Genomic DNA, 24,118 nt, shown 5'->3' on the forward strand with positions numbered 1-24,118 from the left:
CTGGACTTCTGCCTTTGCTCTCTCTCCCTGCAGACACCTGCCCCATGGCTCATCCAGAACTCCAAACAGCCCAAAGAAAAAGGGTTAAAAGGAGCCAAAAGATTCCTTTTATACAGTCACATAATTTACATCTCATATACACATATACCTATACACACACAGACATCTCTGCAGCACACCTGCACCACCGGGGCCTTGAAGCTGTCAGCATTCAGGTTTACTGCAAAGCACTGTCCTCTGTGGGGCACCCTCCTTCCTGCTCCATCCTGGGGGGCCCTTCAGCCCAACTCTCCCTCTGCACAGCATGGAGGTGGACGGTAGGTGTGCTGGGGTCCTTGCCCACCCCCTGGCTGGGGTCATTGGCCCCACGTTCGGGATGATGCCTCTGGATGTGCTTGATGACCTGGAACTTCTGCTTGGCCTTGTAGGGGCAGTAGCGGCAGAAGAAGGGGTGCTCGTTGGTGTGGGTCAGGTAGTGGTGGCGCAGGCCGGCTGCCCAGCGGAAAGCCCGCCCACAGGCATTGCAGACATAGGGCTTCTCCTCGCTGTGCTTCTTCAGGTGGGTCTTGAGGAGGAAGCGGGTCTTGAAGGCCTTGCCACACTGCTCGCAGATGAAGGAGCGAGCCTCCCGGTGTCGTGTTTCTTTGTGCACCCGCAGGGCATCTGCCCGGTTGGTGCGGTACTCGCACTCGTCGCAGCGGTACGGCTTCAGACCTGCAGCAATGGGGAAAGGGCTGAGGTCGGGGCACAGTGCTCTCCCTCTTGTGCATCTGGCCATCCCCATAATGGTATCAGGCCCAAGGGATCCTCCCCTACACATCATCCTCCGTGCTAGGAAGGCACAACCTGCCAGCAGGCACCACTAAAACCCCAAATTTCTAAGGCATCGTACCTTGGCTGCTGGGGTCTATACTGCCTCACCTTCCCTCCTGCTCAGCAGTACATGAGAACATTCTGTACTCACAATTGCTGGAGGTCCCTCCTTCAGCTGGACTGCTGATAACAAAGGAAGCATGGAGCTGGGGGTCCTACAGTCCCAACACCCTCCTTGGTGCCCCACAGCCCATTCCCGGCAGGCAGCACTCACCTGTGTGCTTCGTCATATGGTACTTGAGTTGGTTCACCCACTTGCACTTGTAGCCACAGTCAGGGCAGAGGTATTTCCGCTCCTCCTTGTGGATCCGCATGTGGTACTGGTCACAGAAAAAAGAGGACAGGGTCAGGATGAGGTGAGGTCCCCTGCCCTGGGAATGTGCAGGGCTCTGAGGTGCAAGTGAGGGGCTTAGAGACAGCTCAAACACCTCAAATTGCGCAGGGCACAGAGGGCTGTCTGCTTGCCTGGCAGATTATGGGCAGGGGGGATCCAAAGCAGGCTCAGACTCTACTGCTGAGCTTGCTCTGTCCCAGCCTCTGGAGGGGCTTTTTTCCCCAGTTTGTTATTTAGGGCAAAATCCAGGTTAAAAACCAGCCCAACAGAGCTGAGCACCTTGCGCAGCCTCACCCAGGCAGCCCCAGATGGCTCCATCTTAGCATGGTCATTAAAAAAAAAAAAAATCAATATTTCTTTTAGCAAAATCAGACCATTACCCATGCTTGGCCCTCCTGTTCTAGGAAAGGACCATCACCATGCATGAGAATGCTAATTATACATAGAGCTGAGGGCAGGGTCTGGCTCTCCTTGCAGGGAAGCTGAATTTTCCCTGCGCTGTGTCTAACTGGTGCCACACAGCACGCTGCAAGCCAGCAGGCAGCCAAACTTGGCTTTGAGTGGTGCAAGGCTGCACCCAGAGGATACTAGAGATGTCAGCAGGAAGAGGACTGAACTTGGCCACCTTATTGGTTTACTACAGATCTCCCCCTCCCCTTTATCTGCAACAGCATGGAGCAGGGAAGAGACATATTTTACCCAGAGGAGTTTTATCTACTTGCCTTCCAGTCTCATACAATCCACAGAATGAGGACAAAATGCCTCCTTGGGAGTTTCTTTTTCTTCCCCAAATCCCCCTCTCTGGATTTCTTCCAACCCATGTAGATACAGTAGGACACATCCCCTGTGCCCAAGCAGGACTCTCACCTTGAGACGGGAGGGGTCAGCACAGGCGTATTTACAGAGATGGCACTTGTAGGGCTTCTCACCGGTGTGGATGCGGATGTGCCATGTAATCTTCTGCCTGTTCTTGGTGGTGTACTCGCAGTCTGAGCACTTGTACACGCGGGTGCCCCCGTGGCCCTTCATATGCTGGTCAAAGACGAGCTGGTGGCAGCAGGCAAAGTCACAGAAGGGGCAACGGAGGGGTTTGTCCTGGAGGGCATCTGGCTCGTGGCTCTCTACGTAATGCCGCACCAGCTGCTGCCGCTCCTTGGCTGCAAAGCTGCACAGCTCACAGCGGTGGTTGAAATGCTGTGTCTTGTGCTCCTCCAGTGCCTCCCGGGTGGGGAAGGTCTCCTTGCAGTTGCTGCACTCCAGGTGCGGGTGCTGCTTCTGTACGTGGCACTTGAGCGTGGCTTCACTGTGGCACACGAAGACGCAACGTGGGCAGCCGTAGGAAACTTTCTCCTCGTGCCGCCGCAGGACGTGCTGCTTGAGGGCCGTCTCAGAGCTGAAGCGCGCCTCGCAGCGAGAGCAGCCGAAGTTGAGGTCGCCACGGTGGCAGCTGTTGACGTGGCGGGTGATGTCGTTCTGCAGGTAGCTGCTGTAGTCGCAGAGCGGGCAGAAATGGGTGGGCGTCTTCTCGTGCACCCGCAGGCGATGGATGCGCAGCTTGGAGTTTGTCCCAAAGGTCTGACTGCAGATGCTGCAGGCGATGCGCCCCACGCCGGTGTGCAAGGACTGGTGGGCCTCCAGGCGGTAGCGCCGTGTGGTGCTGAACTCACAGTAGCGGCACTGGTGGGGCTTCACCCCCTCGTGCTTGATGCGGATGTGCTGCCGCAGGCAGCGTGCCTGCTTGCAGGTGAACTCGCACTGGTGGCACTGCAGCTGTGGCCGCTTGCTGTAGTGCTTGCGGTGCAGCCTGCGGTGCAGCCGCAGGGCTTTGGCTGCCCTGGAGGTGAAGGGGCAGGAGGCGCAGCGAAACTCACCCAGCACCACACAGCCCCTCTTCTTGTGTGTGTTCATGGCCCGTTCCTGGTGGCAGGTAAAGGGGCAGGTGGGGCAGGAGAAACGCCTTCTCTCGGGAAGGGCAGATCTGGGGGGAGCTGCATCCAGAGGGGGCTCAATGGGCTGTCCTATCTCAACACTGGCCTGGTCCCCTTCACGGAGCTCAGTGCTTTGGGATCTGACTTCCTTGAGATGCACCACGTGCTTTTTGGCACAGTGATTCTTGAGGGCCCTCTGGGAGCGGAAGCCCTCAGGGCACAGGGAGCACCAGAACTGCTCTAGGCTCCGGCATCCATCCTCCACGTGAGAGGTGATAGTGGAGACACGGGAACAGACAAAGGAGCAGGTGTTGCAGTGCAGCTTCCCTCCCTCCAGATGGTATTTCTCTGAGGGTTTTCCAGGCTGGAGGAGACAAGCAAGTCCACCTGTCTCAGCCCTATCCCTTTGCTGGGGAGGTTCTCCTGCCACCTCTGTGCTGTCACACAGCAAGGCTTTTTCAGGGACAGGGGTGCCCAAGGTCTGTTCCCCAGACAAGGGACTGCCTACTGCCTGCATTTTATCAGTCATCAGTTCAGCTTCCCAGGGGCTCTTGGTATGCCCAGGCTCCTCCAAGCCTTCCCTCTTGCCCCCTGCCATTTCTATACCATTATCACAGGGCTGGTCAGCAGGCTCCTGACCAGCTGGTTTGGGGATCTTGTTCTTCTTCAGGAGGACTGGGCACTTCTTGAGGAGGTGGGTGTTGAGCCCCCTTTGCTGCTTAAAGCTGGCACCGCAATCACGGCACACGAGTGGGGCCCGGTGGCTCTGGCAGCAGCTGGCTTTGGAGTGCAGGGACATGGACTTCTCCTTCCGCGTGATGTATGAGCACTTCTCACACTTAAAGATCTGGCTCTCTGACTGTACCACCAGCATCTGCACCCTGCCCTCCAGCACCAGTGTCTCTGCCTGCTCCTTGTCCTGCTTCCGCAGTGCCTTCAGCACTGACTCTGAGCTACCTCTGGCAGAGTCACTGGAGGTGGCCACCTCCTCTGGGACAGGCAGGTGGCTCTGCTGAGCTGTCTTCAGCACACTAAGCCAAGCCTCAGGCACCTTGGCTTGGCTGGCCTCTCTAATCTCACTGGCTGCCACCAGCCTGTGGTGGTCTGAGCACAACCCCTCGAGGTGACCAGTGGGTTGCCTTGGGGAGTCTTTTCCCTGGCCATCTCCTGCTGCTGCTCTGTCCTCCAGCCTCACCACCTCATTCTCCTGCACATCTGCCTCCTCTTCCTCAAAGTCTGGGATGTCTTCAAGTGTGCTGTCATTGTCCTCTAAGCTGAGTTCACCCCGGGTGCCCAGCATCTCATAGGCTGCAGGTGTCTCCTTGCAGGACATTTCCACGTTCTCTGGCTGTGCCACACAGGCTTCTTCAGTCAAATGTGCCAGGAGGGGGTCAGAGGAGACATTCAGTGCCTCCAAGTGCAATGTGCAGCTCTCCGCTACGTCCCCAGAAGTGCCAAGCTCAGCTGAGCCTGAAGCAGCATCTCCTTGCATGCAGTCATCTCCCATGGCATTGCCAGCAGTGGGGTAATTCTGCTCCCCCATACCTGCACCTCCCTCTGTCTTGCCACCACTCTCTGTAGGAGCAGCACCCTGCCCAAGGAGAGGCACCACAAATGTTTGCTGGTAGCTCTCTTCTCCCTGGGACTCCAGCTGGGACAGCTTTGCCTTTGCGCACTGCGCCTTGCCGGTGAGGGGGGAGCTGGCATCTACACGCAGGGCTGTGCCAAGCTCGTAGCTGAAGAGGGCCTCAGATGAACTGATCTCCATCTCCTTGCTGGCATAGTTTTCCAGCCAGTCCTTGTCACCAGGGATGTAGCCATGAATCTTGCGCTTGTGGAAGAAGAGGCTGGTGTTGCTGAAGGTGCAGTAGGAGCAGAGAGCGCAGCGGAACTCCTTCTGCTTGGTGTGCTTGCAGTTCTCATGGTTGAGCAGTGCCTGCTTGTACTTGGTCTGGTAGGTGCAGTACTGGCACTGGAAGATGGGCACTTGGTAGTTCTGGGAGTGCTTTGCCTGCATGTGCTTCTGCAGCTCGTACTTGCGCTTGCAGGCAAAGCCGCACACCTCGCAGATCAGACTTTTTCCCTGGTGTCGCAGCTTGTGGCTGCTCAGCTGGTCGGCACGGTGGCACCGGTACGAGCACTGGTTGCACTGGTACCTGTGGGGAAAGTGGGATCCATCAGGCAGTGTGAGGAAGCGGGGCAGGCTGAGCCCTGCTAGACACGCTGAGCTCTGCTTCCCGGACACAGAAGGAAGAGGAACTGTTTGGTTTGCCAGATCTGACCTTTGCTGCCTGGGCAACTCTTACCATAAACAATTCCTCCTTGGCACTGCTGGTGCTTTACACCCTCAGCCTTTACTCCCTCCCCTTGGCACCCCATACAGTGACTGGTTCACTGCCCACCACATGAGTCACTCCAGCATTACTGGATGCAGGCTAGACCCACAGGAGGTGATAACACAGAGGTTAAAACAAAATTCGGGTGGGTTCTGCACTTGCTCAAACTGTCTTTGGCCCACAAACATCAGCAAAGCCCGAGAGCGGCACTGATGTGGTACTACACCTCCCTGGCAGCATGGGGAAACCAAAGATAGCTTTGCCTCCACAGCATCGTGGTGGCAACGACCAGAAAGCTCAGACCACATTCCGTATGTGCCAGACAGAGAAGGCTATACCCACCCCACTAGGCGTGAGGGAGCCTGGCACATGATACAGCCCAGAGCACCAGACCCCCCAGCGCAGGATCTGGGGAGCCCTATGCTGCCAGATGAGCAGGGCCAGGGGTCATACCGGAGATCTCCGGTGTGCTTGCGCATGTGGACGTTCAGGTAGTGCTTCCACTTGGTGATGTACCCGCACTCGGTGCACATGAAGTTCTTGTCATTGGAGTGGGTCAGCATGTGCTTGGACAGGTAGCTCACATCCCGACAGGTGAAATCACAAAGCTCACACTTGTGAGGTTTCTCTCCTGCAGGCAACAAAGAAAAACGTTCAGTGGCTTTGTTTGGCAGCCAAACAAAGCACCACAGGTTGCCTTCCCTTGTGGAGAAAGCAGCCCAGTAGGAGCTGGGGGTAGCAGCAGGGATCGGGGCAGGGTCAGTGATGAGAGCAGGAGCCTTGACCCAGCCCTCCCTTCCCACCCAGAGCCGTGGCAGGACACCCCATCCCAGCTCAGCTCTCAGGACCCTCTCAGCAGACACTCACCAGTGTGCAGCAGCATGTGCCGGATGAGCACCCTCTTGTGCGCTGTGGCAAAGGCACACTCGGTGCACTTGTGGATCTTCTCATTGGCGTGCATCTTGCCCACGTGGTCATGAAACTCCACGGGGTTGAAAGTGGCGTAGGGGCAGAAGCTGCACTGGAGCTGCTCGCTGCCTGGGTGCCCCTGCTTCTTGTGCTTGCGGAAAACGTGCTTGTTAGAGCAGATGAAGTCACACTGCTGGCAGTGGAAGGCATAGTGGGTTTTTCGGTGAGCCTCCATGGCCTCAGCTGTGCCAAAGACCAAAGAGCAGGCATGGTACCTGCACTCCACCGCCTTGATGCCATGAGCATCCTTGAGGTGACGGACAAACTCCTTCCGGTCCTCTGCACAGTAGTCACAGCCCCCCTGGAAGCAGCTCAGCCTCTTGGGCTCAGCTTTGTGAGTCTTCAAGTGCTCTTTGAGGGCCTGGCTGAGCCGAAACTTCTCTTCACAGACGGGGCAGGAGTAAACATCAGAGTAGAAGGTGGATATGTCCTCATGCATGCTGGCCATGTGGCGGTTGAGGGCGTTCTTCTCCACTGAGCTGTAGTGGCAGAGTGGGCAGCGGTGGACCTTCTCGCCCATCTCCCGCATCATGTGGATTTTCAGCTTGCTTTTGCTGGTGAAGTACTTGTGGCAGTTGGGGCACTGCAGGCTGGGGTCGGGGAAGTGCAGGTGGAGGTGCTCCACCAAGTGCGTTCGTTTCTTGAAGCACCGCTTGCATTCAGGGCACATGTGGGTTCTGTAGAGGTACTCGGAGCCATCTGCAACATCACCTGTGAGAGCAGAGGAGGGGAAGCTGTCAGCAGGAAGGGGACAGGAGCACAAGCAGGTGTTCTCTGCCTGATCTAGCTGTGTTGTGGTGAGGGTTTATCACACACAGCAACCATTCAATTGGAGAGACTGTCCCCAAGCCACCAGCATGGTTCCAGCTCAAACATCGACAGAGATGATCCAGCACAGCCTGATTCAGGCCTGCCCTGTTCCCAGAGCCAGTCACACTTTGTCTGGGCCTGGCAGCAGCTGAAGATGGGCAACAGGAAATGTGTTTATGCAAGGGAGGTGGGAACAGGGCACTGGTACATCCAGGAGGCACAGGGCTGCTGAATGACACAGGATCCCACATCCCACCAGCCTTACATTTCCCCACCAGTCTTGATGCTGTGCTGCTTGTTTGTAATACAAATCCTGGCACAGCCCCGTGGTTTCCCATATCCTACCTCTGAAGTGCTGTGTTTGAGGCACCCTGGCTTTCTTGGGAGCTGCCTTCCCCTCCTCTTTGGCCTTGCCTTCACAGGGGCTCTCACCATCCTCCTCCGGTGACTCGTCCCTGCCACTGTCCAATTCCTCATCTCCAGCTGACACTTTCTGTCCCTCCAAGGAGCTCTCCCTGGCACCTGCTGGCTTTGCCAGCCTGGCTTCTGCTGTGGTGGCTTCCCAGCCAGGGTGGCAATTCTTTGCTTCCTCCCGCTTTTCTTCTGTTGCTGTTTCAGTGGGGAAAGACAGAGATCATAATTTCTAGGTGTGTGGAAGCCACCCCACCTCACCCACACCAGGCAAAAAATCTTCCTGGCCAAGATGAGGGGCATGAACTGTGCTGCAGGAAGGAAAGCTGCAGAGAACTGCTGGAGCGCAGGGATCCCCAGCTCTCCAGCAGCACAGAAACGCTCCCTTCTCCCAGTTGTAACTGGGACACAGGCAGCCCTGCAGCACCCGCAGACCTTCACACTCCCACCCAGCCGTACCCGACGGCAGGACGCAGCGCTGCTCCAGGCTGGGGGGGCCCAAGCCGGGGCTCCCGCCCATCGCAGGAGTCTCAGTGGGGCACCCTGCAGCGTGACTCTTCTTGTGCTGCCAGAAGAGCTTGGCGTTGGCCATGACGAAGTCGCAGTGGCCGCAGTGGAAGGGGAAGTGGGTGCGGTGGTGCCGCTCCATGGCCGGGCGGCTGGGGAAGAGCAGGGGGCAGGCACGGCAGGCACAGGACACAGGGGAGGCCCCGTGCAGGCGGCGCAGGTCGCCACGCAGTTTCTTGCGGTCCTCTGTGGAGAAACTGCAGCCCTTCTCGGGGCAGGGCAGGGCTCCTGGCAGGGCACAGTGGGCCTTGAAGTGCTCCTTGAGTTCACCGGGCTGCACAAACGCCTCCTGGCAGACAGGGCACAGCAGGCTCTCGGGAGTGGAACCATCCTGCACACTGACTCCGGGTGGCTCCGAGGCCCCTGACTTGCTCTGGTCCTCACTGGCTGTAGCTGACAGCACCCCGGGGAGCTCCAGGTGCCCCGGGGCTGCCAACAGTAGGCACTGGTGCTGGGATAGCAGGGAGGCCTCTGGGAAGCTCTGGCCACACCTCTCACAGAAATACAGCTCTACCACTTTGACCAGCACCTCTGCAGAAAGCGAGGGGTGAGTGTTAGAAAGGGCTTTTGCCAGGCTTGGGACTGTCAGTTCAGTTCCAGCTCTGAACAGGAAGCATAAATCTCTGTTGCCACAGATTACAGTCTGGAAAACCACAGCCCTCCCCCTGCCCGGGCTATCTCAGGACACATTCCATCAGAGAGGGGACACCCTCAGCTTATTGACCACTGTGACCAGTGTTCCTAAGCACCTTTAGACACCCAGAGATATGAGGCCAGCTAGTTCCATTCCTAGCAGGACACTCCCACACTAGACCCTTGAGAGAAGCATGCTAGGGGGGGAGACAGCCCGGGGATCTCTGCCTGGTCCCTACTGACAGCCCAAAGTGACCTCCTTACTAACCCTAGGCTCCCACAGATCACCCTTCCCCAGCTGCATACCCAGCTCATGCCAGGTCTGTGCTGAACGCTGGCACCAAACTCAGGATGCACACTGGGTCAGAGGCACGAGGGCACTGTGGTGTCCCCACAGTGCCGGCTGGGGACATGGGACATCTCTCTCTCCACTGACTGCCACAGAGCCCACACTGCCCTCCCTGCACCCCATACCTGTGGCATTCGCTGCACTGCTCAATGTCACATTGCCAGCCACAGCCTCGATGAATACTTCCACGTTGTTTCCTTCAGCATGAGCTCCTTCCCCAGGCATCGATACCTCTGCCATCATCAAGTCCTGGCTGGCAGTCAGCAGCGGTGTTCCTGCCAGGCCGGTGCTGGCCACCCCAGGGCTTCCCACAGCTCCTGCCTCTCCCAGGGCAGGCAGGAGCAGCTCTGAGCACAGGGCCTCCATCTCCTTGCCAGCACCGTCAGACACTGCCACTTCTGTGCTCATTGCCACCGGCTACTGGCTTGATGCTGGGCAGGAGGGCCTCTCGCTCTGAAACAGAAGAAAGCACTTTCAGCAAGTGAGAACCCAGAAGCCCAGGGAACCTATAAGGTGGGCTGCAGGCAAAACCCACTGCCACAGGGGAGGTGAGGACACAGGGACGCCAGCACCATCCTCAAAGACAGCCGGAGGCCTCCCCCTGAGCCCAGCAGCCAGGGCCTGCTCCCTGGGACCAGGTGGGCCCGGCCCCCAGCCCCATCCCCAGAGCGGGGACAAGCCCCCACCAAGGTGGTGTATATGGCGAGGCCCGGCCTATGGGCGTCCCGACCCCCTCGCACGGCAGCTCCGGGCTGTCACGGTCGCCCCTGTCCGGGGGCTCTGTCCGGGCCCCAGTGCCCCCACCTCCGGCCCCGGTACATCTCGATGGTGCACGCCGGGTTGGAGGGAGCGCCACCCTTTGTGCGACTGGCGTAGCCGCTCTACCCTGCCCCGCCGCGCACGACGGGCCCCGCTCTATGGTACGAGCCGGTAGCCCGGCGGAAGTGGCGCCGGGCGGAAGTGAGGGGCGCGGCCATAGAGAGCGGTGCCGGGAGGAGGTGAGGAGCGGGGGGACCGAGGCAGGAGGGGGCCGCCGTGTAGCGAGCCCCTGGTGTGGGGAAGGTGGGTTCCTGCTGCCGGGGGGAAGGCCTTGCTGTGGGGCAGGGACCCTGCCGTAGGCCCGGGGCTTTCCTGTGGGCCAGGGGATGCCCCTTGCTGCCGGGTCGGAGCCTGTTCTGGAGGAGGTGGGGTCCTGCTTGAGGAATCAGAGTGCGTCTGTCTGCCAGGGGGAGGCTCCCCCTCATTTCTTTCCCCGACAGACCCCCGCTGAGGGAGCTGGAGAATCTTCCAGCCCCCTAAGCGTGTGGATGGTGTCTTCATCCAGGCATAGAGATGCTGCTTCCACCACAGTTGTGTGCGCGGTTTTGGCAGCAAAAAAAAGGCTCTCGGCTCAGCCTGGGGATATGCCTCAGCTTTTTCCATCGATAAACCTTAAATAGTTGCAGTGCTAAGTGATTTCTGGATAATTAAATAATGAAGCCAGGTAAAAGTCTGGGCTTGTTGTCATGGCTGAAGAAGTGGCATGTGCTCCTTTTTTTGGCTTGAGAGCCTCCAGCTCCTGTCTCACCAAGAGGCTGCAGAGCATGGGAAGGCTCCAGCAGCCAATGTCTGTCTGGACCCCAGTAATGAGATAAACACAGGTGTGAGGGATCTGAATGCACCAGTCTGCGTTTTGCTTTGAGAACCAGCCACAGTCGAGGTAAGGGAACTGAGGGTGATCAGCTACACCCCCAGCTTCCATTCAGGCCTTCTCTTTCCACACAGGTTTGTTTCCAGATTGCAGAGGTGATGCTGCGGAAAGGAGCCACTTAACCTCCCACAATGCCCTTTTCTGACTTTGTCTTATCACTGAAGGACAACCAGTACTTTGGGGCTGGGTTTGGCCTGGTCGGGGTGGGCACAGCTTTGGCATTAGCCCGGAAAGGGGCCCAGTATGGGCTGGTGGCTTTCAGGCGCCATTACATGATCACCTTGGAAGTGCCTGGCAAGGATAAGAGCTACAACTGGCTGCTGAACTGGATCTCCCACCACGCCAAGCACACGCAGCATCTCAGTGTGGAGACGTCCTACCTGCAGCATGAAAGTGGGCGTGTCAGCACCAAGTTCGACTTTGTCCCCAGCCCTGGGAACCATTTCATCTGGTAAGGGAGGGCAGGGAGGAAGCAGTCCAGGGCCTGGTCCTCATTTTGGTAAGGAAGCTTCAACCTGAGGAGTTTCTGCTATCTCCATGGCATTCCTACCTCCTCCTTGTGTCTGGGTTAGGGCAGGAGATTGATAATAATGAGAGAAGTCTGTGTTCATCACCATAAAGTGACATCTGAACATGAGAGTAAGTGAGCCCTTTATGCATCACATCCTGTGACACAACGCAGATGACAACCAAAGGAGATTTGGACTGGACCTCCTTGCTTTCTAATCTTCTCAGAGAGGAGCCTAGGTGCTGGTGGATCCAGTCCTCCTCCCAGGCTCGGGTTTCCCTTTGAGGGTAACCAATGAGGGCCCCCTCGAATACCCCTCGAATACCCCTCGATCAGATAAAGGCAAAAACAATAGCAATTTTATTGCTCTCACAGTTAAAGGTAATTTTTGAGCAATTCTTAAGGAAAGCAAATCACGTGCAAATATGTATGAATATAAAGGGGAAATAAAAATTTGTATGTGAGTGGGATGGGGGAGTGGGATAGAAAAACAGAGGAAAAAAATCATCAGTCCTGGGTCCAAGCGTTGAGGCAGTCAAAGGGGGGGAGGGTTGGTGTCAATGAGACTCCCCAAATCCACCAGTGCAGCCCCTCATTGTATAGTCCTGTCTCCTTTGTTTCATAATGAGTAAGCAGGGTTGAGCCATCACGACTGGGCAGCTAGAATGGACTTAAGTTCCTTCTGCTCCTCAGTTGTTTTCCTCCTAAATGTTGTCATTGTCATGATATGCAAGACTTAGGTCATATGCAGACATTATCATCATCTTCTTCCTCTCCAGCAATCCCTTTGGAAATGCTAATGAGGATTTGCTCAGGGGTTTGCAAAAGTGGATGGGCACTCAACTTTGTGCCCAGAATTGGGGCGGCCCAATTCTGTTGGAGTGCTAAGTGGGTCTGATGAAGGGAATTACAACAGTTGCCCCATCCTGTCCCTTAGGACATCTGGGCTGAGGTGAGTGGTGCTGGACCACAGCCCCACAACCCCCTCTTCGTGCCCCAGGTATCGCAGGAAGTGGATTCACATTGAGCGGAACCGGGAGGTGAAGATGATCGACCTGAACACGGGGTCCCCCTGGGAGTCTGTCACCTTCACTGCGCTGGGCACCAACCGGGATATCTTCTTCAATATCCTCCAGGAAGGTTTGTTGTGGAGCTGTGCGGGGCCCTGCTGGGCACAGGCTGCTCCCCGCAGATGCCCGGGGCTGCACAGGTGACACTTTTCCCTGCCAGCTGTCCCCTCTTATCTCTCTCTGCAGCCCGGGAGCTGGCTCTGCAGCAGCAGGAGGGGAGGATGGTGATGTACACGGCTGTGGGAACGGAGTGGCGGCAGTTCGGCTTCCCCCGGCGCCGCCGGCCTCTCAGCTCGGTGGTGCTGGAGGAAGGGGTGTCGGAGCGGCTGGTCCAGGACGTCAAGGAGTTCATTGACAACCCCAAGTGGTACATCGAGAGAGGCAAGGGTCTGATGTGGTGTCCTCTGTGCTGTCCAGCCGCGGCCCTGGGGGTGCCCACCTTGGGCATCCCACAAATGAGCAAGCCCAGGTGCTGAGGTTAGCCCTGGGTCTGCAAAAGGACAAACCCCTTGGTTCAGTCCAGACCTGGAACCCACAATAAACCACAGAGTAATGGCTTTAAATTGTAAGGGGGTAGATTTAGATAAGACATTAGGAAGAAATTCTTTCCTGTGAGGGCGGTGAGACACTGGCTCAGGTCGCCCAGAAAAGCTTTGACTGCCATGTCCCTGGAAGTGTTGAAGGGCAGGTTGAATAGAGCTGTGAGCAACCTGGTCTAGTTGGAGGTGTCCCTGCCCAGGCAGGGGGGTTGGAACTAGATTATCCCTAAGGTCCCTTCTGACCCAAACCAATCTATGATTCTGTGAGTCCATTGCTGCTGTGGGGTGGGGCAGAATGCCCGTGGTCCTCTCTGAAGAAGACTGCAGAGATTTTATCCTGCTGCTTGCCTTCCTGTGGTGTAGCTCAGCAAAGACCACACCTCCGGGGGAGAGAGCTCAGAGAATCAAAGCTGGTTCCTAAAAGGATGCTGTCTCCCTAGGGATCCCTTACCGAAGAGGCTACCTGCTGTATGGCCCTCCTGGCTGTGGGAAAAGCAGCTTCATGTGAGTACTGCCTCCTGGTGAGCAGCCACTCTGCCAGCTGCCTGCTCTGGGGTACAGCAGTCTCTGGTGAGAGGGAGCAGAGGGGTTTGGGTTTGAACTGTAGGAGTGGGCTGTGCCCCCTGTGCTGTGCCTGCTGTCAGTGGCACTGTGAGAGCTCAGGGTGACAAACCCTCTGTGCCCCTGCTTTGCAGTCTCCCAGCTGCCCTGCATATCCAGTCCCCACCAGAGCAGGGTGTCTCAGCCCTGCTGCTGGGCAGGGAGATCTGGCCCTTCATCTGCTGCTCTGTGCTTTCTCCCTGTGATTCACCCCCATGGTTTGTGTCCTTCCCAGCACAGCCCTGGCTGGGGAGCTACAGTACAGCATCTGCCTGCTGAGCCTCAGTGACCACAGCCTCTCTGATGACCGTCTCAATCACCTCCTGAGCGTGGCGCCCCAGCAGAGCATTATCCTGCTGGAGGATGTGGACGCTGCCTTTGTCAGCCGGGACCTTGCTGCTGAGAGTGAGCAGTGTCTCCATTCCTGGGACAGCCTTGGGAGGGAGGTTTGCCACCTGCGCTGGGGAGAGGTTTGGACTCTGGGCCACTCTGCTGTGCCAGCAGAGACCAGGAGTGGGCAGATTTTCAGGGTTCCAGGGCCCAAGCTGGAGCTGACCCAGTTTTGACTAGCCCATACAAAGGGAGATTTGTGTTCTTTATCCTCAGAGGAAGACACTTCTCCTGCCCATCTGTTTTTAGCATGAGGGAAGGGATGGTTTTCCCCCTCATTCTCAGTCTTTTGGGTTCCCAGGGTGCAGGTGGGCCAGGGGAATGAATGTGCTGCCAGCCAGGAAAGGCAGAAGAGAGCAAGAAGAGGGAAAGGAGAGAGCCAGGAGCCTGGCTTAAGCCTCTGATGATAGGGAGATGGCCCACAGGAATACATGGTTTGAGTGACCAATGGATATTAACTTGTATGCCTCTGTCTCCAGACCCAGCTGTGTACCAAGGCATGGGACGTCTGACCTTCAGTGGGCTCCTCAATGCACTGGATGGTGTGGCCTCCACAGAGGCCAGGATTGTCTTCATGACCACCAACTATGTGGACAGGTCAGAACTGCCTTCTTGGAAGGATCAGGGAGGGTGGCACATGAAAACCTTGCTCCCTTTTGATGGGTTGCGGGGGGAGGGCCACTTGCATTATCCAGTCTGAATATGGGGGGGGTTCAGCCGTCCCAAATTCTCCCTTGCAACACAAATCAGGATCCCTTTTGCTGGAGCCTTAGATGCTTCCTTGCTGTTCAGGTCACAGTTTGTCCTTCAGGAGCAGTGTTAGCTTTCTGCCTGTGGGGATCAGCAGCTGTTGGGGTTGTGGCCGTGCTGTGAAGGAAGGGCTGGCCGCAGGCACATTGGGTTGGGGTGGCAGGGTGCAGCCTGGGCTCACAGCTCCTGGCCAGACCTGCCCTGTGGCAGGACTTCGCTCACTCCAGACTGAGCTGGAGTTGTTGAGGTTGGGATGGACAGAGCAGCTTCCCAGGACACTTGCCCTTCTCCAGAGCCAGTCCTTCCCCAGCTCTCTCACTTCTTTTGGGTTGGTTTCAGCCTCTTGGGGGCAAACCTCTTCCCCTCCTTTACCATCCCACAGTGCAGAGCATCTTGCAGATAGGACACTGGCTGTGCTAGCGTGGAGGAGGTGGTGGTGGTGGGACTTCCTGCAGGACCCACCCTGCAGAGACAGGTTTTCAAGGCTGCCCTGTGTCTCTTGGCAGGCTGGACCCGGCGCTGGTGCGACCCGGCCGCGTGGATCTAAAGCAGTACGTGGGGCACTGCTCCCGTGGGCAGCTCACCTGCATGTTCCAGCGCTTCTACCCCCAGCAGCCCCCGGCTGCAGCCCAGCGCTTTGCTGAGCAGGCCCTGGCTGTCTCCAAGCAGATCAGTGCTGCCCAGGTGCAGGGCCACTTCATGCTCTACAAGATGGACCCTGAAGGAGCCATTTCAAATATAGGCTCCATCCTGCAGTGACCAAGGGGCCTGTTTCCCCGTGGCCACTGGCTGAGAGGACTGGGACAAGGACATGACCATCCTGGGGGATGCTGTGGAGCTGTCCAGCCATGCAGGGACTGACAGATCCAGGTCTCTGTTCACCTCTGCCCCTCCAAGGCCTTTTTTTAAATATCAAAACATGAAGAATCAGAGCTGCCAGCCTTGCAGCAGGGAGAGGGAACCAGCTCCTGCTGCCCCCCAGATTTGGGTGCTTGGGTACTTGCCCCGCTCACCAGTGTGTGCCTCATGCTGGAATTGCCATAGGCTGCCCAGGCTGCTGGATGTTAATCCCCTTCCTCACAGGGCAGCCTGAGGGTGCCCCAAAAAGGCATTTCCCTGGAACAGGACATTGGGGTGTCACACTGTTAAAGAGCTGCTGGTCTTGAAAGGGGCAGTTGCTGTCACTGGTGTTTGAATATCCTCTGTGAAGTGCACAACACAGCTCTTGGTTCTTTAGTCCTTTCGCCTATTAGTTTCCCCACTATCCAGCTTCTGGTCCAGAGCCCTCCTGACCAGAGCCTGGCAAACCAGTAGTGCAAAGCAAGTGTTTCACAAAAAAAGCAGCTCCTGAGAGCAAGCTCGTTGTCCTGCAGGCTGCAGGTTGGGGCCACACCTCCTGTCCTGCCAGACTGTGGTGCGCTGCCCCACGTTCATGTCCTTGGCTTTGGTGGCTGTGTCACCTTGGTAGGGCTGGGGGAACTGATTCCAGGCCAAACACAAACTGTTGGGTTGCTGGTCAGCCCTCTGCTTGTCTCTGCCCTGCAGGGCCAAGGGTGAAGAGCACATGGGGTTACAAAGGGAACCAACAGAATTTGAGCACAAACGGGTGCTGCTTTGATGCAGTTCCAGATTTGCACAAATGTTTCTGCAAATGAAGGGTTGATCTTGTGGCCATGGGGGGGCATCTCCAATGCCTGGGAACAAGGTGCTGCTGTTGGCATCTTAAACCTTACGGTTGGCCCTATGACAGGATGGCTGCTGGGATTCAGCCTCTTCCCTTAAAGCTGGGGTTCAAAACTAGCCAGTGCATGGCTGCTGAATGCTTCACAGCGGTTTGGGAGGATGGGGGATTGGTGAGGCAAAGCCCAGGGGGTCTGATGCCACCACATGAGAGCACAGGCAACATCTGTCACTGGTTGCTTTTAATAGTGTTAATTCTACAGACACTTCCAGTTCCGTTCTGCCGTCCCGAGTCCTTTGGTCAGTTAAGCCTCATAACAGCCCTGTGAGGTAGGTGGGTAACAAAGGCAGACACCAAACAAGAAGCCCCAGGGCAGGGTGTAGGCTGCGTTCCTCCTTTCTGATCCAGAGGTTTGTTTTAACACTAATTTCCACATGCTGTTGCAAAATTGCCTCTGCTCCAGGCTAGCAGCAGCGAGTCAGAAAGGTAAGAGGCCTTCCTAAATCCCTGATCCCAGGAAAAAACCCTCCCCTGTAACACATCTGGCATTTGAAGTTATCCAAGTCCTCGCTCACTCCACTTTCCGTGGCTGAATTCCCATGCTTTAAACACCAGGCACAGCAGTTTTCCTGCTGAGAGTAAGCCTGGCTGACTGGTGGAAGCTGAGGAGCTTCAGCTGCTTTTTTGTTTCTTTCAACAAATGCCTTTCTTGCAGCACAGCAATTTGGCAAGTGAAGGCAGGAGGCACCAGGAACAAGCACCAGTGTCAGATAAAGTTTATATTTTGTGGACAGGACAAGTGCGGACAGGACATTGAGCCAGAAATCAGCTAGCATAAGGACAGCAAGCACTGAAGAAAAATTAGGCCTGTCTTCAGGGAGCAAGTGCTCAGCCCTTGTCCCCAGAAGGGCACGAAGTCTGGCTCTCAGATCCCTGAGCCCAGGACAGGTAGTGCAGGCTCAGACCAAGGAAGGCAAAAAAATGCGTTTAGAGCATTAGGGTTGAAAATAGTCCAGTGCTGGAAATTTAAGCATGGAAAGTTCTTGGACAGGTTAAACAGCCCCTTCAGGACTAGGCCAGGCCTGGAGCAAGCCGGGTAGCAGGTAAGGAGTGCCCATTCAAAAGACAGCTTTTGGGTACCCTTCCTGTGCTGAAGGACCAGCCAGGCAGATGGAGCAGAAATGCCCTCCCAGCCAGCTCGCAGCCTTTAGTTCCTGAGGGATCTCACCCAGAGTGCTGGCAAGTCCTTTGGAGCACAGCCATTTTGCACTCATCAGGAGGAAGATGGTGACAACCTCGTGTGGCCCAAAGCACAAACAAGTGTGAAGGAATGGATACAGCCTGGGTTAGGCAGACAGCTTGCACTGAGACAGACAAAGCAGGGACAGGGGGGTGGGCCTCTGGCACCCAGGAGTGAGAGGGGAAGGTTTGCTCTGGGTGTAGGGAGCAGGGAGGGGAGTGAGCAATACCTGGGATCCACACCTTTGCTCCAAATGGCAAAGAACAGGAGCGAGAGGACAGAGAAAACAAAGGAAGCAAGCTCTGGAGAAGACCAAAGGAATTAATTTAATGGCAGTGCCCCACTTCAGAACCTGGGATTGTCCAGAATGGTTCTGAAGTGTGACACTGTTTACACCTGTGAAGCAGCAGCAGAAGGATCTGCACCAAGTCAGTTTAAACAGCAAATCCTCATTTCTTTGAAGCAAGATCAGCTTAAAGATGAGAGGGTAAGTAACAGTATCCCAGGTATTGGGGCATGTCTTCACTTTGGGCTGTCTGGAGCTCCAAGACACAGCCTGGACTTAAAGCTGGACCCTGACAGATACAGGCTGCAAAGCTAAGTGCTATTCCCCATCTCCCCCATCATCTTCTGCCTGCAGAAAAGCAGGTGAAGGACAGGGCAGGAGCTCCAGCTAAACTCTGGCTTCCTGGTGAAGCAGGAGCTTAACCAAAGCCTCAGCCACCAGACAGCCCTGACCTGCCAATGTGTTGACTTAATTGAGCTCTCCTGGTTTGAACTGGGAAGTGTCCTGTTACACGGGGGACTTGCTGCAGGAGAAACGAAGTTGTCTCCAAAGGATAGGAACAGCAACTGAGAAGGACCATGGGACACAACAAGCTCCAGGTTGGTGACCTCATCAGTTGGCACAACAGCTTCATTGGGATGCTGGCTTCTAGGGAAGGTCCTACCACAAATTGGTATCTACCATGGTGCCATGCAGGACTCAGTCCATTTGCTCTGTAGATATGCATGTTTCTCAGCTGCTCACATACAGGGATGATTGCAGGTCCCCAATCAAGGTTTCCTCTATGCCTTGGGTCCCCTGAGACCATGGCTGACATCATGTCAGGAGTCAGTTTCTCCAGTGATGATAACAATCAGTTGCTCTCTCCAGGATGCAGCCCTGGAGCCTGCCCCAAGCTGTGCCCCATGCCAACTGCCTCCTCCCTCCCAAGGAGGGAGGTGGCACCCAAGGTTATGGTGTCTGCTTGCTACTGCTCCACCAGAGCTTTCATTGTTCTCCCTAGAAACAGCCTTTCCCTCCCCCAGCCCGGCCCCTCACCACTTCTGCTAGGAGCCACTCTCCTTCTCAAGGACATGGGCTTCTCGTTGTCCACTGGGCCTGGACACCCCTCGCCCTCTTGGTGCCCTAGGATAGGAACCACGCTCCTGGACCCTGGACCTCTCCCACCTCCCATAATCCCAGGACCTGTGGTGGTCCTGCCAGCTGGGAGCTGCTCTGTGGTCGCTGCGGTTGAATGCCAGGTTCTCCTTCTCCCTGCCCCGTGCCTCAGCCCTCTCCTCTGGGGTCCATCTCTCCATATCACGGTGCTCCTCTTTCAAGTCCACTACCTCTTTTACTGGTGAGGGGTTTTCAGGGCACAACTCTTTTCCCTCAGCCAAGGCAGCAGCCCTGCTTCTGCTGTGAGGCTTTGGAAATTCCTGGCTGTGCCTCCCACCAGGTCTCCGCTCTGGTCTCCGGCTGAAGCCCCTGGTCCCCCTGGAGCCATGGAGCAGATGACAGGCTTCCTCTGCCGGTTCCTGGGAGGCACCGCACGACTGCCTGCCGTGGCCTCTGGGGCCTGGCCTCTCACCTCTGTGCCTCTCCCTCTTGCTCTGTTGCTCCCTGGGCACAGCAGGCCTCTCGGACCGCCCAGGTTCTGCCCTGGCCTCCGGAACCCTGTTGGGCTCTGGAGGTGGGGGGTGGCTGGGCAGCAGGGGCAGCTCTGCAGGGCTCACACTCACCGGCAGCTCAGAGGTGGTGGCTGCTTGGCCGGGGTCAGCAGCAGCTGAAGGCTGAAAGAAAGAAGCCACCAGTGAAGAAAGGGACAGGGCAGATGACAACACTAAGTCTGGCAGTCCAGGGCCCCCCTTGCCAGCTCTCTGCCCCCAGTTCATACCGGCTGGAGGCTGATGAAGTAACGGTTCCTCTCTGCTTCAGGGTCAATGATGCCCCCTTTCTCTTGCTGTCGCTTGAAAATTAAGCGCAGTTCTTCCTGGTGCTGCAGCATCCTGGCATCTGGCCTGTACGGCTCCTGAGTGGCAGAAAGCAAGGTGAGGTCTAAGTGCTCTCTCAACACCCATCAGGGGTAGGCAGACAGAGCAGCCAGCAGTGTGAAGAGCTACTCCCCAAACCCTCCTTCAATCGCACAGTGCCTGGGCACCTCGCTTCGCCCTGCAACATTTGACCAAGGTGCAGACACACGTGAAATCCCTGGACAGAGGCAGAGCGTGCCAGTGCAGACCCTACTGTTCCTGCAGTGACTGTTTTGGGATGTCCTGCAGGGGGAGAGGTGCAGAGCAGCTACAGATTACTCTCCTGACCCTGATTAGATACTAGTGGGTAACAGGAATGTGCCCCATGGCAAAAATCACCTCTTCCCCAGCACATCTGCACAAAACTCAGGGTTATACAACTCAATCTCTTCTTTGTGGACACATAAAAGAGTCAGGAGACATCCAGATAGGTCTTGTGAGCTGCCCTTTGGATGGGCCAGCTCAGAGGACATGAGAACATGCACTCATTCATCTGTTACCCAGTGAGTGGGTGTAGCTGGACAGGTGAGCCCCCCATTGCTTACCAGTGGGTGCTGTGGGGGTGGTGCTGCCTTCAGAGCACAGAGATCGTAGACCAGGGTCTCCCGGCAGACAGGGCACTGCACACCAACTTCCTGCAGGGAGATAAGAGGTGATACCAAACCTCAGCCATGACCCAGCTCATAGGCTGCCAGAAAACTCCAGCCTGGAAGTGAAACATGCTGACCTTCACCCTTCTGCCAGGCAGAGAAGCCCAAGGAAGTTCCAGCAGCATGAAAGCAGCCTGGTGTCTCATCGACTGTTACAGGTGGTGTCTCTTCCATGAGACACACTGATATTTGTTCTCCAGTGGCTGACCACTGTACAAACCACCTCTGCTGGAACATATGGCTCCAGTCCTCCTTAGCCTAGGATCTTTTTTTTCCCTACTCCAAAGTGGAGTGTGTTGGCTAAGCAGCACCTTTTTTAAAAGGGTTTTGCAGGAAGGAGCCTTTGACTTTTTTGGGGGTCAGCTGTGCTGTTTGCTCTGCAGCTGACAAGTGTTCCAACACAGAGCCCGTGAGCCCCAAGAGCTGCCCAGGCAAGCTTTATCACCCCAGAATGCAGGTCATGATGTTTATCCTGCTGCAAACCCTTGCAGTTCAAGGACTGGGAAGGAACTCTCTTTTCTAACTCCTGTGGTTCTAGAACTCCAAAAATGCAATTCTCCTGCCCTCTACTCACACTAGGTGCAAACCCAGAGATCCAATAAACCAACTGCTAAAGTACTGAAAACTCACAGGGCAGTTCTGGTTGGAAAGGGCCCTTGGAGATCACTTGGTCTAATCTCCACCCTGATACTCAGTGCAGGTGTGACACAGACCATGCTGCCAGGCCAGCCTCATCTTTGTTCTGTATCCCAAAGCTGGTGGCAAGAGATGCCAGGAGGGGCAGGGGAGAGAGCCCAGGGCTGGGTACCTGTTTGGAGGATGGTGCCAGGTGCTGCTCTCTCTCTTCCTGCTGCATAAGGATCTCCTCCTCCATGTGCTGGGCATAGCGGGCCAGGCAGTGGGAATGGAAGTAGTGGTAGCACTGGGTCTTTGTGAAGGCTTCTCTCTCCTGGGGAGGAGAAAGGGCAGTTCTAGTGGGTTTCTGAGCACACGGTTGTGTAGCTTCCCCAGCTGAGGTTGGTTTTTACTCCCATGTCAGCACTGGCAGTGGAGAACTAGAGCTGTTGCTGGCAGAGCCACATAATATTTGCTGGGATTCATCTATTGTTCCTCAGCTCTTACTGGGACTTACTCCCCATTCCAAGAGTAATAAAGACTCATAACATCAAGAGGCAAAGTTTTTGTAACTGATTTCTCTGCATGGCTTCCTATGTAAGCAGTAATCTTCCCACCTGATGTCTTCTTTGTACCAGACAGGCACCACCTCTCCTTGCAACCTGGACAAAGCAAGCTCCCCTGTCACCACAGACCTCAGCACCTACATGGGTGTGTCCAAGTCCCACCTGTGTGCTCAACTCCATGCATGGTTTGACCAACACAAGACAGCTGAGATGCACCAGCAATCTATGCCTTCAGAGACACTCTGGCATCACTTGCTGCTGCTATGCTGTTTCTGTAGATGATTAACTTCAGGCTGATATAATCACCTTAGGTTCATGCTCAGAGGGACTGCCTACAGACCAGGGAGCAGAAGGATGCTGAGGGGCACCCTGCTACCATGCTGATATCCTGAGCTTTGAGCCCCAGGCTCAGAGTTCTCTTTCCTCACTTCCAGCTTGTGGGGCTGGGGGAGACTTTCCTACCTGGAATCCATAGAGGCAGATCACACACTGGCCATGAGGAATGTTGTTGTCAGTGAGAATCTCCTTCCCTTTCTGCAGCAGCATTAAAGCAGACATTTTACTCACCATGGGAGCAGGGCTGTTCTACCCTTCAGTCAGTCAGACACGAGCATCTGTGGCAAGTCACTCCAAATGGCCCCCAGCTCTCACCTCAATCAGTTCATAGAGCACCTCTGTCCCTAGCCTGGCTTCACCAATGCTTCTGAGGGTCTGGGAAATCCTAAGGAAAAGCAGCAGCAATGTTTAACACAAATTTAGCCACATGTTTCCCCTGTCCCACATACCTGTTGCCCTGACACAATGACAGGAGGAAGAAAGAGAGTAAAGGCCTCTGGGCTTTGCCTGCAGCAGGGGATGGAAACGTGCACACTCATGTTCACATGCTTTCCCAGCTCCCCAGAAGTCAGGAAGCCTTTGTACTCAGAGGACTTGCATGAGCAGATTTGCTGACTGCCTCAGCTTGAGCTCACCCAAGCTTTCATTTTTGGCTTTGTTTATCTAAAGGCAGACCATGAGCAGGTCTGGAAAGTCATGTTACTCCCTTACTGCCCACAGGTACTGAGGTCTTTCTGCACAGACTCTGCTGCACCAAGGACAGGAGCACGAAGGCAACAATGGGCTGTCCAAAAACTCTGTACAGTCCCACCTCTGTCAAAGCAGGACCAAGAGATTCAAAGGCTCAGGGGATTACAGACTACATTTCATGGGGACAACCAGGGAAAAGCCACAGATAGGGTGGATTCTTGGTGTCATGCTCTCCACTAGTGGCTCTGTTTTTAAACTGCAAGAGGGTAGATTCAGATTAGATATTAAGAAAAAAATATTTCCTGTGAGGGTGTTGAGACACTGGCACAGGTTGTTCAGAGAAACTGCGGCTGCCCCTTTCCTGCAGGTGTTCAAGGCCAGGTTGGATGGGGCTGTGAGCAACCTGGTCTAGTGGGAAGTGTCCCTGTCCATGAAGGGGGTGGAACTATATGATCCTTAAGGTCCCTTCCAACCCAAACCAGTCTGGGAGTCAAGACAAGGTGATACGGGGACCTGTATCCATCTGTTAACCCAACACAGGGAGTCACATGAATTAGACAGAAGGGTTTTCCACCAGTTCTGTCTCCCAGATCTCTCGAAGAAATGATCACCCTCTCCCTGCCCTCCGGGCACTCACTTTTGAATTTGCTCATCTGAAAGCCCCCGTGGGTTCCTGATCAAGATTTCTGGAGCTTTGTTGGGATACTAGGAAAACAAACAAACAAACAAAAAGAGAAACACCCAAAGCACATGGAAGGTGGAGAGGCCTGGGGCAGGGAGGAAAGGGTGCTCTGGAGGCTGCAGCCTACCTGGGGGGGCACGGAGAGCACCAGGGTGAAGCAAACGTACTGGGCATCCTGGTCCTGGGCCGTGGCAGGGTGTAGGGTGATGCTGATCTCCCAGGGCTCCCACCTGCGGGTCAGGCCGAGGTAAGGAGGCGCGGGGCCGTACCGGGCCGAGGGCTGCGGGGGGCGGTACGTACCTGCCGCGGCCCCGCACCACCCGCAGCTCCTCCAGGTAGATGGACTCCAGCACCTCCACCTCCGGCGGCAGCACCCTACAGGAATCGGACAGGGGTCAGGCGGCGGCTCCGTGGGGCTGGGGGTGCGGGATACCGGCACCACGGAAGGAGAGGAAGAGAAAGGAGCGCAGGAGGGGGCGGAGGGGGTGTGAGGGTTGTTTATGTGTGTACGTTACCAGTCCGCCTCCCCGTCCTCACCGGCCGCCGCCATCTTCCCGTGTGCCCCGGATCCGGAACCGGAACCGCAGCGAGGGCGCAGGCGCG

At 56.0% G+C, this 24,118-nt stretch overlaps 3 protein-coding genes across 8 annotated transcripts; 1 reads left to right on the plus strand and 2 right to left on the minus strand.

Moving 5' to 3' along the window:
* Positions 1-84: 84 nt before the first annotated feature.
* Positions 85-10,102, minus strand: ZNF142 (zinc finger protein 142). The gene is made up of 9 exons (XM_030453957.1): positions 10,015-10,102; positions 9,336-9,663; positions 8,121-8,759; positions 7,596-7,859; positions 6,339-7,151; positions 5,925-6,102; positions 2,075-5,291; positions 1,088-1,193; positions 85-714 (listed from the first exon to the last, which is right to left on the minus strand). The coding sequence occupies exons 2-9, from the start codon at positions 9,616-9,618 to the stop codon at positions 218-220; spliced, it is 5,997 nt and encodes a 1,998-aa protein (XP_030309817.1). The 5' UTR covers positions 9,619-9,663; positions 10,015-10,102; the 3' UTR covers positions 85-217.
* On the minus strand, positions 1,485-24,114 carry RNF25 (ring finger protein 25). 2 transcript variants are annotated; one of them, XR_003987734.1, is made up of 11 exons: positions 24,031-24,114; positions 23,816-23,890; positions 23,643-23,745; positions 23,471-23,538; positions 22,459-22,528; positions 22,270-22,341; positions 21,435-21,575; positions 20,522-20,611; positions 19,841-19,975; positions 18,573-19,736; positions 1,485-1,496 (listed from the first exon to the last, which is right to left on the minus strand). XR_003987734.1 is itself a non-coding variant. In XM_008497045.2 (10 exons), exons 1-10 carry the CDS (start codon positions 24,063-24,065, stop codon positions 19,011-19,013), a joined length of 1,515 nt encoding a protein of 504 aa, XP_008495267.1. In that variant the 5' UTR covers positions 24,066-24,114; the 3' UTR covers positions 16,665-19,010. The 2 variants fall into 2 exon arrangements, 1 of the variants encoding a protein (XP_008495267.1); XM_008497045.2 differs by lacking the exon at positions 1,485-1,496 and having other exon boundaries at positions 16,665-19,736.
* On the plus strand, positions 9,510-15,974 carry LOC103531336 (mitochondrial chaperone BCS1). 5 transcript variants are annotated; one of them, XM_030453975.1, is made up of 8 exons: positions 9,510-9,723; positions 10,975-11,351; positions 12,409-12,548; positions 12,665-12,859; positions 13,458-13,521; positions 13,853-14,022; positions 14,487-14,604; positions 15,264-15,974. In XM_030453975.1, exons 2-8 carry the CDS (start codon positions 11,032-11,034, stop codon positions 15,514-15,516), a joined length of 1,260 nt encoding a protein of 419 aa, XP_030309835.1. In that variant the 5' UTR covers positions 9,510-9,723; positions 10,975-11,031; the 3' UTR covers positions 15,517-15,974. The 5 variants fall into 5 exon arrangements, with proteins under 5 accessions (XP_030309835.1, XP_030309836.1, XP_030309833.1 ...); XM_030453976.1 differs by lacking the exon at positions 9,510-9,723 and adding an exon at positions 9,829-9,848; XM_030453973.1 differs by lacking the exon at positions 9,510-9,723 and adding an exon at positions 10,142-10,208.
* Positions 24,115-24,118: the final 4 nt, after the last annotated feature.

Source organism: Calypte anna, chromosome 7 (genome assembly GCF_003957555.1).
Source record: "Calypte anna isolate BGI_N300 chromosome 7, bCalAnn1_v1.p, whole genome shotgun sequence".
Taxonomy (NCBI): Eukaryota; Metazoa; Chordata; class Aves; order Apodiformes; family Trochilidae; genus Calypte; species Calypte anna.

What these genes read in the sequence shown, in the direction of transcription:
- ZNF142 (XM_030453957.1), bottom strand. Translation starts at nt 9,618, where the DNA reads ATGAGCACAGAAGTGGCAGTGTCTGACGGTGCTGGCAAGGAGATGGAG. An exon ending in CAGTGCAGCGAATGCCACAG is followed by an intron (nt 8,760 to 9,335) that starts GTATGGGGTGCA and finishes CGCTTTCTGCAG; the next exon opens with AGGTGCTGGTCAAAGTGGTA. An exon ending in GCGCTGCGTCCTGCCGTCGG is followed by an intron (nt 7,860 to 8,120) that starts GTACGGCTGGGT and finishes CCACTGAAACAG; the next exon opens with CAACAGAAGAAAAGCGGGAG.
- LOC103531336 (XM_030453975.1), top strand. Translation starts at nt 11,032, where the DNA reads ATGCCCTTTTCTGACTTTGTCTTATCACTGAAGGACAACCAGTACTTT. An exon ending in CTTCAATATCCTCCAGGAAG is followed by an intron (nt 12,549 to 12,664) that starts GTTTGTTGTGGA and finishes CTCTCTCTGCAG; the next exon opens with CCCGGGAGCTGGCTCTGCAG. An exon ending in TGTGGGAAAAGCAGCTTCAT is followed by an intron (nt 13,522 to 13,852) that starts GTGAGTACTGCC and finishes TGTCCTTCCCAG; the next exon opens with CACAGCCCTGGCTGGGGAGC.
- RNF25 (XM_008497045.2), bottom strand. Translation starts at nt 24,065, where the DNA reads ATGGCGGCGGCCGGTGAGGACGGGGAGGCGGACTG. An exon ending in GTGGTGCGGGGCCGCGGCAG is followed by an intron (nt 23,746 to 23,815) that starts GTACGTACCGCC and finishes CCTGACCCGCAG; the next exon opens with GTGGGAGCCCTGGGAGATCA. An exon ending in TCAGATGAGCAAATTCAAAA is followed by an intron (nt 22,529 to 23,470) that starts GTGAGTGCCCGG and finishes GCTTTTCCTTAG; the next exon opens with GATTTCCCAGACCCTCAGAA.